Below are 13,156 nucleotides of genomic sequence, written 5' to 3'. Positions count from 1 at the left end.
GATGGGAGGTTAAGCCGTTGTTTACCCATCAGTATTGGAATAAGCTGCTCAAGTGTTGCTTCAGAGTCTTTCTCTTCTCAAAATGGATAAAGTAAATGCTCAAAGGCTTAAAATTGGCAATAGAAGATGTCGTGTGCAGCTGTATTGTCCATAGATGGAACCGAAACATACCAGCCCCCAACACGAAAATACTTATCAGGTGACTAGCACCCCGCGCTAACTTCAGCTAAAAACTGACCAGCGCAACTAGCAACGATTTGTCTTATTGTTTAAATTCTGTTCGACATCATGGCTGACCCTTTGAGCATGGCAGCAAGTATTGTGGGGGTTGTTGGACCTGCTCTACATAGTATTCGCCTTCTTGCGAGAGACCTGGAGCAAATTAAGGATGCCCCAAAGAGCATTGCAGCACTAAGAGAGCGCATAAACTCAGTAGCACGAGCTCTTGTCACTCTTGAGAAAATTGATGATCAAGAGTGGGAAGCTCTGGGAGTTTCGGATGATGCGAAATCGACCATCGAGAAGTGCGGCGACTCATGCAAAGCATTCAGTGAAGAAATCAAACGCTGGACCCGCCACTCTCAAGGCAATTCTCTCACCCTGTTAGACCGATCTAAGATTGGGTTCTGGAAACAACACCAGATCACATCTATGGAGAAAGAGCTTCAGTATTGCCAAAGCACTATCACCCAGGTTGTCAGTATAGCAACACTGTATGTCAAGATGAAATCCTTCAAAGTCGTTATCAAGAACCATGAGTATATGCTCACACACAGTCATCTCGTTTAGGATTAGCTCTCTCCGGAATAACGGTCTGTCTCAACCTATCAGAGACGAGAAAGAGCGTCAAGTAACATCATCCATCCAAGTAACAACTGCGGAAGTGGCAGAGCTTGCGGTCCGAAAAAAGGAAATTCGGATGAGAGGAGCTGCCGTTGACGATGATGACAAGGATGAGCTCGCTGAGTATGAGTTCGCATCTTCGCAGGTCTCCCAGGAGCAAAAGTCATTGGCAAAGTCACAAAAACTGCTTGAAGTATTATTGGCAAAGATACAGGAGCCCAACATATCACAGCTTGCCACTAAGATGCATCAAGATCAGTCAGTTCACGTGACCTTTGGAGGAAATAACCATGGTATACAGATGGGAGTAAACAATGCTCCCATGAACAATCTCACTTTTGGGGCGGGTGCAAACCATTACTACCATTGAGCCCTGGTCATGATGGATGCCCAGGTGGATGTTATTGCTCAGCAAGAACGCATGTAAATCCCTTTGTGTTGAACATAACTCTTTGTGGAAATGAATTCTGATTTGAGAGAAGTCGCATTAGAGTCACGAGTGTTTGCCCAGGAAGTTCCACGGCAGCTACGCACCTGGCAGTATCATTCTATTGACACCTGGTTCCTAAGGCTTCAAAATTAACGTAATTCCCAAGCGAGCGGGCCACCCAAGCGAGTGGGCCACTGCTAAACACCATAGTTAAGGCGATAAACTACAACTTGATATCTCAGCAACCACATGTTTGTTTTATTTAATTATTTGTTGATAGCTATTGATAAGGCTTGTGAGCACTCAAAATGAATTTCAAGGAAATCTTAAAGCTATTTTGTCACGATACCGAAAATTGCGTTGATATGAGCCACAAATATATCTCTTTGAACTACCAATAAATAGATTTTCTCTTAACTTTCTAAAGGGGCTCAATATCACCTGATCGTGGTTGGGTTAGGAGGGAAAGTATATAAAGACTGTAGTTGTTGAGATAGTATGTTGTAATTTATTGCCTTAACTATGGTGTTTGGAGGTGGCCCGCTTGCTTGGGTGGCCCGCTTGCTTGGGAACTATGTTATCACAGTCAGCCTCGGTCCTTTTCTTGACAATCATAATCGTGACTTGTGATTCAGCCCAGAAGACCCGATCGGCCTCGAAATATTTTATTAATTTATAAGAGACCCCGGCTAGCTTTTCTAACCTTATATCGACAAACAGGGGGGGGCGCCATACAACCACTGGTCTCTCTGCACCTATAACTCCGGGGTATCGTTATCGCTTATCGCAACAACGGAGAACTTTGTGACGCGACCAGCTGAACTTGGCTCTTCTGCCAACTTCACATACTTTTTCCACGGCAGATTCAATGTCGGCAGTATCTCAGGTGCTCAATCTTGAAAATATGCGTAGCATCGCATCGGCTGCGGTGTCGCTCCTCTCGTGGCGAACACTGGCTCTGATTCTGGCTCTCCTCAATCTGAAGAACCTCCCACTTGCCTGGCATGTATGTTATCTTGCCCCTCCTTTTCCGTCTCCTTATATGTTCAGGTCAATTTCCGTATCATCGTGTGCTCGTTGAAAATGAATTCGACGACCATGTGGTGTGCCTAGTTGATATCGTGTAACAGCTACTGACCGCATCTTCAGTTCCGTTTATTGTATCACTTCCTGGGCAACGTGCGCCTCAAGCCTACTGCGCCATTCTTCCTGAAGGGGCGTGCAATTGTGGATGCCCGAGGAAACCCGACACATCCGGTCTTCGTGCCATGTAGCGTCAAGTCCCGGACGCCGTTGCTGGAGACTGACTATAACCTGCACAAGTCCAACAGCACCTACTTCACCGATCTGGATGTCTCGCGTACGGCGCTTGTCACTCGACTCTACAGCCCCGGTGTGGGTCTTGTGAGCAAAGAATTGGATCAAGAATTCTTAGTTGCAAGCCAGAAGGAGGGCAAGAAGCCTCCCAGAAAGCTGCCTGTCATGGTTGTCCTCGGCTCTGTTTACTGTAGCTTCAAGCGCGAGATCAAGCCATACGAGCTGTACGAGATGCAGTCTAGAGTTATCTCCTGGGACAAGAAGTGGATGTACATTCTTACGGCGTTCCTGCGGCCTGCCAAGCGAGCCGGTGGGGAAAAGACACTTCTGGCCACTGCTATTAGCAAGTATGTGGTGAAGAAGGGCCGTCTGACTGTTTCGCCGGAGCGACTCTTACGTACTGGAGGCTTCCTCCCTGCACGACCGGTAGAAAGTCAGGTCCCGAGTGCATTGGATTCGTCCGTGGAAACCTCCGCCATTGGTACACCAGCTAGCGGAGACGGGATTACTGCCACTGGCGTAGATGGCTCCTTGGTGCGACAGGCTCTCAAGATTAGTGAAGATCAGATGCCTGACCAAGATACACTCGAGCAAGAGAAGAAGGCCAATTCAGACTCCTGGAGCCCTGAGGAATGGCCTTGGGAGCGGATTGAGGAAGAGCGACTCCGAGGCTTGGCGGTCGTGGGGCCTTATATCAACATGGATGCCAAGTTAGAGCACGAGGTGACTGGTAAATAGATTTGGGACTGGGTATGTATATAGATTAATGCCTTCTGGCGGGGACTTCTGAACTTCGGGCGATTTTTTTTTGTTCAAATTTAAAGGTTAAATGTTTGATAGTATAAAAAATGTATTTTGAACCATGGCACACCTAGGTACACTGTTGTAGGAGCCCCGTCGGAGCTAAATGTTAAGGTGCGTGGATCTAAAACTGGGGATCTAACTAAGTATAGCCTGCAACACACGGGCCTGATCGACATTCAGCGATGTCGGACCCCTCAGATGCTCTAGAAAATTTAATTTCCAAATTTAATACTCAAATTTGAGCTTGATTTATAAGTCATACTGATCTAGTCTCTAAACTATACTCAAAAATGTATCAGATTTATTGACCGCTTATTACCGTCTGGACTAAGTCATTTATTTTTTTCTTTTCTAACTGACGCAATGTACATCGTCGGGCAATAAGGTACGCACAGGGCAATGACATATTTCCACTGCGCATCCCTTGATGGGATCTCGGCCCCGGCGGTATCCGAGAGCTGCGCACAGCCCCCTTATGTATTAGATTACGTAGATTGTGACCAAAATTACATACATAATTGCCCAGGTGGAAGGAACGACTTGAGTTAACAAAGTCAACTGGCGCAAGCTGGCTGCAAATCGCCTAAAAGGGAAAGACCAGAATCAGTAATACACGTACAGCCACATGACCTTCACGTGACTTTGTTCACCACTCGCAAGCTCACATTTGAGACTTGGAAATCGCATTCTGATGATGCGCCTGCTGCTCTGACTACTCTCTATCAACGCCATATATACTAAGACCTATCTGGATCGAATCTGGTAAGTCGGTTCTATTGTTTTTGCTTCCATCCAGCCTTTGGGGTCCGTTCAGCTTCCCCGAAAGACCGCATATCACCTGCATCTCACCTGGGCAAAGCGTACGGTATTCGTACACACATCCACTTTTTTGACGGCTCCTACCAGACGCCAAAAGTCCACATTGTCCACCTTTCCCGTCTGATTGAGCATTTTGCCCACTGGCCCTGCCTTCCCTTCCCCTTCTGATTCGTCCAATTCCTCCACCCATTCCAAGTTGCTCAACTGTGATTCCCCCTGCCTCCAGTGTCAGACCATCGTGCTCTGGTCCACCCTCGAGTGCCCCCAGCTCCTGCATGATTGGTCCATACTGGTAATATTTCTCACTTTCCTTCTCCCTATCGCGAACCTAGCGCCGTTGCTCTCATGCGGAACTCGTTGGTAACAAGACGAGTTTCTGTTGCATCGACAAGTCTGGTTTCCTTTCCCCTGAGTCGCTTCTTGACTTTATCTTTATCGGACACGGACCTCCCCTGCAAGTTCTAATTGGCGATCTGAACTAAAATCTTTTTCCCTTCTCCCGCTCCAGGAAAAAAGAGCCTCCGAGCAGAGCTTATCGCGCCATCTTCGAACCATACACATCCCTCAACTGACTTCACTTTCAACTTCACTCTTCAACCGACTTGACGCATAATCCACTGAGTAATCGGCAAATTCCGCTTCCGACCCGGTCTGCTCACTTCACTTCGTTTCCCCTGACCGCTGGGGACCATACTACTTCGCCGTCGATCAGCGGTCGCTCTATCCGACGACGGCACTCCATATCAAACACTATCCCACTCCTCTCCCACCTTTTGATTACAATACACTGTTAACGATGGCGACTTCCCTCGAGCAGCCAAATGGTGATCAGCTCGTAGCTGTTGCGATCAACCCTGCATCTATCACGCCGCCTCAAAGTGCCAACGGGAAGAAAGATGCACCTGAGATACCCTCGGAGTTATCCGATCTTGAGCTAGATGCCAAGTCTGCTTCTGCACATGATGAAGTTCCTATCAAGATGGAAGAGAAGGAAGAGCCGGTCCTTGTTGAGGAGGAGATTGCACCTGATCACTACTATGGTGGTGGGAAAATTCCAGTCTTCAAACCAGTGAGTGAACTTTCTATATGTCCCGACTTTGATCCACTTGATAGACCCGCAACTAGCGTTTCAATTCTTGGGGTCGCCATTATCCTGGTGTAGCTTACTTACCATGTTAGACAATGGAACAATTCCACGATTTCCAATCCTACATCAACAGAATCGATAAGTATGGAATGAAATCTGGAATTGTAAAAGTTATTCCACCCAAGGAATGGTGAGTGCAAATCATCTACGTTGACTTTGCATGGGTACTCATTCCTTTTTCCAGGGTCGATGCTCAAAAGCCGCTGGACGAGCAAGTGAAATCGATTCGCGTAAAGAACCCCATTATGCAGGAATTCCATGGGTCACATGGAACATACACTCAGGCCAATATTGAACGTCAACGAACTTACAACCTACCCCAATGGAAATCTTTGTGTGAGGAAAGCAGCCATCAGCCACCAGCGCGCCGTGGAGAAAGACGTCGCAACCAGGATCGTGCCAACAAAGCTGCTACTTCACGACCACCACCTGCTCCCCGTCCAGAAGGCCAGAAGCGTCGACCTGGCCGCCCACCCAAGCGTGCCAATCAAGTGAAAATCAAGGAAGAGCCAATGGACGATGCGGAGAAATCGAAATCTGAAGGCCCGCCAACCCCTGTGTCTCCGGAATCACTTCCTGTCGAACCCAAGAGCGAAGATCTGAGTGACGGAGAGCCTCTTCCTGCTGCGAAGCCCAAGGGAAGACAACCCAAGTCCGTCACTTCACGACGAAAAAACAACCGTGGGGAGACAGTCGATCACATTGATGAAGCGGCATTCGAAACCTTTGATTACCGGATCCACGACAATGAAGACTACACTGCGGAAAGATGTGAGGAGCTTGAGACTTCGTATTGGAAGTCACTCATGTACAACAACCCCATGTATGGCGCCGATATGCCTGGCTCGCTCTTTGATGACTCGACTACTTCATGGAACGTTGCCAAATTGCCGAACTTGCTCGATGTCCTTGGACAAAAAGTGCCCGGTGTCAATACAGCCTACCTCTATCTAGGTATGTGGAAGGCCACCTTTGCTTGGCACTTGGAGGATGTGGATCTTTACAGTATCAACTACATCCACTTCGGTGCTCCAAAGCAGTGGTACAGCATCTCACAAGAGGATGCCCCACGTTTTGAGGCAGCGATGCGAAGTATTTGGTCGAGCGATGCCAAAAACTGCGATCAATTCCTCCGCCACAAGACCTACCTTGTCTCTCCAAGCTTGCTCAAGTCCCAGTACGGCATCACCGTAAACCGATTGGTTCACTACGAAGGCGAATTCGTGATCACCTTCCCTTACGGCTACCACTCTGGCTACAACATTGGGTACAATTGTGCCGAGTCCGTCAACTTTGCAACCGAAAGGTGGCTGGACTACGGCCGGATTGCCAAGAAGTGCCACTGTGAGTCCGATAGTGTGTGGATCGACGTAGATGAAATTGAACGCAAGCTGCGTGGCGAGGCTACTCCAGAGTACTATGGCGACTACGAAAGCGAGTTCGGAGTCTTTGATGGTGCTTCAGACCTTCTTACACCCCCACGCAGTGTACCTGAGAAAACCTGCACTCGTGGCCGAAAGAGGAAAAATCCGGATGACGGGCCGAGAACCAAACGACCTAAGCTCCACTCCGAAGGCCCGCGGAAGCTTCCATGCCTTCTGTGTCCGAATGATCTTGACTACGAGGATCTTTTGCCAACGGAAGATGGGCAAGGACATGCCCATCGACGATGTGCTGATTTCATTGAAGAAACTAGCATCCTCCGTGACGATTCGGGTAATGAGGTGGTTTCTGACATTGACAAGATTCCCAAGGCTCGTCTTGGTCTAAAGTGTCTTTTCTGTCGTGAGGTTCATGGTGCCTGCTTTCAGTGCAACTCTGGGAAGTGCACTCGAGCCTACCATGCTACTTGTGCCCTTCTGGCTGGAGTTCAAGTTGAACATGGCTCCATAGCCGTCATTGCCGACGATGGACAACAGTACGCACTATCCAGCATAGACTTGAAGTGCAAGTTCCACCGTCAAAAACGACCATTCGGCTCGCTCGGAGAATCATCTGATCTGGAACGTCGTGTGATAGCGGCAGCTCATCGGCAAGTACAAGGTGACTTGATTCAATTCCAGGCTGATAAGGAGATCAATGGTGCCATTATTCTGGAGAATCGACCCGCAGAACGGACATTGTTAGTCAAAGTTCTACCGAGAGGGTAAGTCTTTTCCTTTTCCTCATGTTTATGTTTATTTTTATTCCTTGTTTTTTGGTTGTTTTTTTTCCCCTTTTACCCCTCAACCCCATTCATACTGCACTGCCGAAACGTTCCCACCGGAGCTTCCTTCTCCCGATCATCTCCCCGATCCCCCCCGATTTCGGGACCCGGATAAAAACAAAATATGGTTATGGCTTTATTTTTTTTGGACCTGTCCCAATACTGATAATTGTCAACAGAGATGTGATTGAGATACCATATTGTTGGATGTTGGTAGTCCGCAAGAGCAATTTTGTACCTCTTGCAGTGGGAATTCAACCCCTGCCGGCCCACTTGGCGCGAAAGCCGGAACAACGAAAGGACTTAGAAGCAGCGGTGCCGGTAGCAGGAACTGCCTTTGGTGACGGCCGGTCCCCTTACCAGTGGGCCGAATTTGAGACGGTGGATGCAACTAGAAACCAATTTGCCCCACCGGTGAAGGTTCACCTGAACGAAGCTGAACAGGTGTGGCATTATCTGGGAGCGCAGTCCACCGAGAGTAGGGCACAGTATACGCACAACCCTACTGTCTCCGTCCACAACCCGCGGGCCAATTTCCTGGACAGCGTCAAGTCGCTTGGCGTGGCTGGTGTCAGTGCTCGTGCATCGAAGATCTCCCCCCACCATTCTATTACCCATGCTGTTACCGCCCCTGCCCCTCCTTACCAGCAAAATCTTTACGCCCAACACCGACCGCAACCACAACAAAAACACGAACATATCTCAACCGCCAACCATACCCCTCGCCTACAATCCCGACCGCCCTCCTCTGCCGCACCCCTGCAGCACCTTGCCCCTCCCCCTCGCTCTGCCCCTCCCACCGGTGCTGCTGCTGCTGGTCCTGCGATGCCGTCGGCCGCTTTTCGAACTTTACCGAACCAATCTGCCCGTCATGCCCCTTATCCATCGGTCACCAAGTCGCACGTTCAGCAGCAGCACCACCTCCCCGCCACTAATACCTTTGCCAATGTCCGGGAACTTATTGCCCGTCGACGCCTCGCTCAGATCACCGATCATGCCAATGTCTTCGCTGGCTATACCATCGTCAGCCCTGAATTGGTAGTCGAGACATTACTGGGTCCTATGGGCTCTATTCCTCCAGCCAATGGATTGGAGAAACTTGAGTTAGCTATGGCTCAGCAGCGGGTACAGCCCCGGGCGGCGGATGGCACTCTTCTTCCGCCTCAGACCCTGAACATGCGGTCTGAGGAGGTGACGCGACTGCTCAACATGCTTCGGTTTTCTCTTGTCAGCCACCGTGAGCGCTTGGATGTTATCCAGAAGAAGGAGTCCGAGGGTGTCAAGTTGGAGACCATCGATCGGGGCAGTGTGGCCGCCGCCAAGATGCCTGGGAAATACGCCTTCCTCGATCAACAACGTGCGTTGGCCCCCAATGTTTACCAATCTCCGTACAACATGCCGTCGGGTCTGTCGGAGTATGCCAAGACTACATATGGGCTCATCCCATCACCGGAAGAGCCACCTAAACCGTCACTGGCCAACGATTTCTTCGCCAGTCTCTCACCAGAAAATCAGGAGAAAATTATGAGGACCTGTGGTAGCTTTGTTCAGCGAGCCATCGAACGTTCTGCAAGTCATAGTCGACATAGCTCAGCATCAAATCTTCGGCTATCGTCCGTGCTCGCCCAGCAGACGCAAAACCCCACGATCGACATCACAACGGTTGACGATCCTCCACTCTCAGGGCTCGATCTACCTTTGCATGCTGATTCGCCGTGCTCAAGTTTTGGCCGGTCGCATCTGCGCCTTCAATCACCGAATGACTTCCCTATCCATGGACCTGATCCTCATCCAGATCACCACGATCTATTTGGCGATCAACAAGCCAACACCCGTTTCTGGCAAAATGGACCCTGGATCGCTGGTGATGGCAATACCCCCAACGAGGAGCACCGACCATTTTTTGGCCCCCATGAACGTTTGAAGCATGACTATGCCTCTTCAGATATCTCCTTGGGCAAAGGACCTGGCTCTTTGCATTCTGTTGACATGGCTGGCTTCGGCTTTGACGGTCCGGATGATCTTATTGGTGGACTCAGCCCATAATGGTCCATCTCTACCTTCCCCCTTTCTGTATCTCGATGCTTTTTTGCCTTCTCTTGCGACTACAACTGCATCTGTAACGACTTCACTGGACTGACGACTGCATGATTGGGCGTTTTCGTTCCCTCCACCAACTTTGATTTTACGATCTTCAAATTTTTCACGATCGTTCCGTGTGACGGGGCCATGTTTCATTGTGTTTTTCTATTTTATTTTTTCCCCCATTATCCCATGATTTTTCCCCGGAGTTGACACTAGCTGGCTGGTTCACGACTCAGCGTTTTCATATTATTTTTCCCCTTCCCTATCATCCTCATCCCCCTTTACACCACCATCATTCTCACCATTATCTTCCCCTCTCTCACCTTCTCGGTGGCCGAATAGACTGGAGTTTGGATATTTTCTGCTTCTTATGTCTTGTTCCCCTCTCAAAAAAAAGTCCACCTCCTTCATCCGCTCTTCCCCTGATCCGCAATTAACCCACCCCATCCCCAACCCCCGGTTCTCCCGTTCTTCCCACAAATTCACCACACTTAGGGCCTACTTCCGCCCGCCGATCTCTTCGCTCCATGTTCGACTAGATACTCCAAACAAGAAAAAAAATTTACTTCCAAGAGACCAGCGAGACTATCTGGATCTTTGTGCCCCCTGTTTGATACCCCCCTCTCGCAGTTCGCAGTCCTCGGGGCGCTGCCGTGAAAGAACCTTGGCATGGTCCAAGCTCTCCAAAATCGGCTTCATTTTTCCCCTTTTTTTCACTATGTTCCAGTTTCTCTTTTATCCTGGCGCTCATCTTCCTCGGGCAAGATCCGAAAGGATTAAGATGTGGCAGCCGTCACCTTTAGGTGACTTTTGATGTATCTACCACCAAATGATAAGGGAAATCTCCTCACTTCCATGTCCAGTCTACTGTATCTCTAAAGTTTAGAATCTTAATACTCTATGTTATAAGTTGTAGAATAAAGTCAGAACCCTGGAGGTACATGGTGAATCCTGGTGGCTGATATCCAATGAATCGATTGGACTGAATACCACGGAAACGATAACCGACGAATGAAACTCAATCCCAAATCGAACACCAATACTTGAGGCTTCTATGAAGTCATTAACTAGTAGTACTTTAATCTTTAAGATATCTAAGTTATCTTTACTTTATAACTTAATATGTCATGAGTTTTCATAATTCGAGAATGGCTCCACTGCACACGACTTAACGATAATCAGGGCTCTTATCAACTAGTGACTAAGAAAGTGGATTGAACCCTCTAGGCTGATAAGCTATGTCTCAGAGGGTTGTATCTCTGATTCCACGGTTTTAATTTGCTCTCTGACTTCCTTTAATGGTTATTACTCTAAACCTTCACCCGCGGTACCGGACCGCGCGATGTATCTTTATCACCTCCAGGCCTGGGCATTCATGCGGGGTTCAACTTACTTGAGTCTATTCAGAGTTAAATAACTCAAGCTTCTGCCCCATCTTTTCATGCTTCATTCTCCATTACGCTAAATCTCCACCCACAATGCGCTCCTCCGTCGACACCGCCGACGAGGCGTTGGCGCGCATGGGCTACCAGAGCGAGTTACCTCGAAATCTGAGTATGCTCAGTATCCTCGGTTTATCCTTTGCTATCATGGCAGCACCATATGGTCTCAGCACTACCTTATACATCACACTTGACGACGGTCTATCAGTGACCATCATCTGGGGTTGGGTTTTCGTTACTCTAATCTCATTGGCAATTGCTGCCTCTCTCGCTGAAATTTGCGCCGTATATCCCACCGCTGGCGGTGTTTATTATTGGAGTGCAATGCTTTCTACTCGACGCTGGGCCCCGTTAATGTCCTTCATTGATGGCTGGCTTACCTTAGTCGGGAATTGGACCGTCACGCTTAGTATTATCTTCGGTGGTGGTCAATTGATCCTCAGTGCGATCTCTCTGTGGAACGAAGACTTCGTCGCGAATGCTTGGCAGACTGTGCTCATGTTCTGGGCTGTGCTACTGGTCTGCATCCTCGTTAATATCTTCTGCTCTCGCTACCTCGACCTTATTAATAAGGTTTGCATCTTCTGGACCGCGGCGAGTGTCATTATCATTCTCGTCACTTTGCTCACTATGGCGGAGGGCGGTCGCAACTCAGGCGAATTCGTCTTTGCGACATATGATTCCTCGCAGAGTGGTTGGCCTGCTGGCTGGGCTTTCTTTGTGGGCTTGCTGCAGGCAGCATATACGTTGACGGGGTACGGTATGGTTGCCGCTATGTGTGAGGAGGTCCAGAACCCAGAACGTGAGGTACCCAAGGCTATTGTGTTGTCTGTGGCTGCAGCAGGTGTCACTGGTCTACTGTACCTGATTCCAGTACTTTTTGTCATGCCTCGTGATGCTGCGGGCTTACAAGCGCTGCGAAGTATCGCTAGTGGACAACCTATTGGATCTATCTTCAAGATAGCCACCGGATCTGCTGGAGGAGGATTCGCACTGCTCTTCCTGATTCTGGGAATTATGCTCTTTGCAGGAATTGGCTCTCTCACGGCAGCGAGTCGATGCACCTATGCTTTTGCTCGTGATGGGGCTATCCCCGGGTTTCGACTCTGGCGTCGTGTGAACAAGAAGCTTGATGTCCCTGTCTGGGCTATCATTCTGTCTGCCATTGTGATCGCTCTTCTGGGATTGATCTATTTTGGATCCACGGCGGCGTTTAACTCATTTACGGGTGTGGCTACGATTTGTCTGTCAACATCGTACGGTCTGCCCATTTTGATTTCTATGATCCGCGGCCGTCAAGATGTACAACGTTCCATTTTCCCTCTTGGAAGATTTGGGTACGTTATCAATGCGATCACAATCGTTTGGATTGTCCTGGCTGTTGTTCTGTTCTGCATGCCCTATACCCTTCCCACTACTGCCTCGTCTATGAACTATGCGAGCGTAGTATTTGCTGGATTTGCCACAATTAGTATTGTGTGGTACTTCGCATATGCTCGCAAGCATTTCACTGGGCCCCCAGTTTTTGATGGAGATGCTCAAGATGCGAGTATTATTGCGGGTACTATGGTGGATACGGAACATGCGATGGATGTATCAGAGGTGAAGAAGTTTCCGAGCAGCGATTAAATACAAAATATAGCTTCCAATATTGTAACCATTAACAAAAATTATTCAAATTTACAAAGTCACTCATGTGCATATTGTACATTTCCATTTTATCTACAAAACCCGTATAATTAGAATCACAAGTTGGCCCTGACGATCTCCGAGAGCCGCGGTTCAACTCATCAGTTCGGCCCTTCCCCAGAGAGGCACGAGACGTGATCCACTTGAACTTATCTTCATTTCCCTTCAATGGTAAATCTACTCACACTTACAACAATACCCTTAAACATCTGGGGAAATATAAATCTACGAACTCCGATTCCTATATAACTTTCCCGTCGGCTATCAAGACAAATTGCAAGTCCTCGGAACGAATCGAACGCTAAAAGCGCAATCCGACCCCAATAACCCCTCGGCCCCCCCTACATCATTCCATCGCGCACAAGAATTCAACT

At 48.7% G+C, this 13,156-nt stretch overlaps 4 protein-coding genes across 4 annotated transcripts; all 4 read left to right on the top strand.

Moving 5' to 3' along the window:
- Positions 1-288: 288 nt before the first annotated feature.
- On the top strand, positions 289-1,213 carry N7483_003455 (uncharacterized protein; the record flags this gene model as incomplete). Its single annotated transcript, XM_057086892.1, has 2 exons — positions 289-713; positions 796-1,213. 2 exons carry the CDS (start codon positions 289-291, stop codon positions 1,211-1,213), a joined length of 843 nt encoding a protein of 280 aa, XP_056946721.1.
- A 964-nt stretch (positions 1,214-2,177) lies between these two features.
- On the top strand, positions 2,178-3,328 carry N7483_003454 (acyl-CoA thioesterase; the record flags this gene model as incomplete). The annotated part of the gene is made up of 2 exons (XM_057086891.1): positions 2,178-2,279; positions 2,423-3,328. The coding sequence occupies 2 exons, from the start codon at positions 2,178-2,180 to the stop codon at positions 3,326-3,328; spliced, it is 1,008 nt and encodes a 335-aa protein (XP_056946720.1).
- Positions 3,329-5,009: 1,681 nt separating this feature from the next.
- On the top strand, positions 5,010-9,612 carry N7483_003453 (putative jumonji family transcription factor; the record flags this gene model as incomplete). Its single annotated transcript, XM_057086890.1, has 4 exons — positions 5,010-5,282; positions 5,393-5,490; positions 5,545-7,506; positions 7,746-9,612. The coding sequence occupies 4 exons, from the start codon at positions 5,010-5,012 to the stop codon at positions 9,610-9,612; spliced, it is 4,200 nt and encodes a 1,399-aa protein (XP_056946719.1).
- A 1,517-nt stretch (positions 9,613-11,129) lies between these two features.
- On the top strand, positions 11,130-12,722 carry N7483_003452 (putative GABA permease; the record flags this gene model as incomplete). Its single annotated transcript, XM_057086889.1, has 1 exon — positions 11,130-12,722. The coding sequence occupies one exon, from the start codon at positions 11,130-11,132 to the stop codon at positions 12,720-12,722; it is 1,593 nt and encodes a 530-aa protein (XP_056946718.1).
- Between the last annotated feature and the right edge of the window lie 434 nt (positions 12,723-13,156).

Source organism: Penicillium malachiteum (genome assembly GCF_028827825.1).
Source record: "Penicillium malachiteum strain IBT 17515 chromosome Unknown utg000002l:1.0-8849297.0:1.0-8852440.0, whole genome shotgun sequence".
Lineage (NCBI taxonomy): Eukaryota > Fungi > Ascomycota > Eurotiomycetes > Eurotiales > Aspergillaceae > Penicillium > Penicillium malachiteum.
Note: the sequence above shows the minus strand (reverse complement) of the source record. Positions and strands in the feature narration are given on the sequence as shown.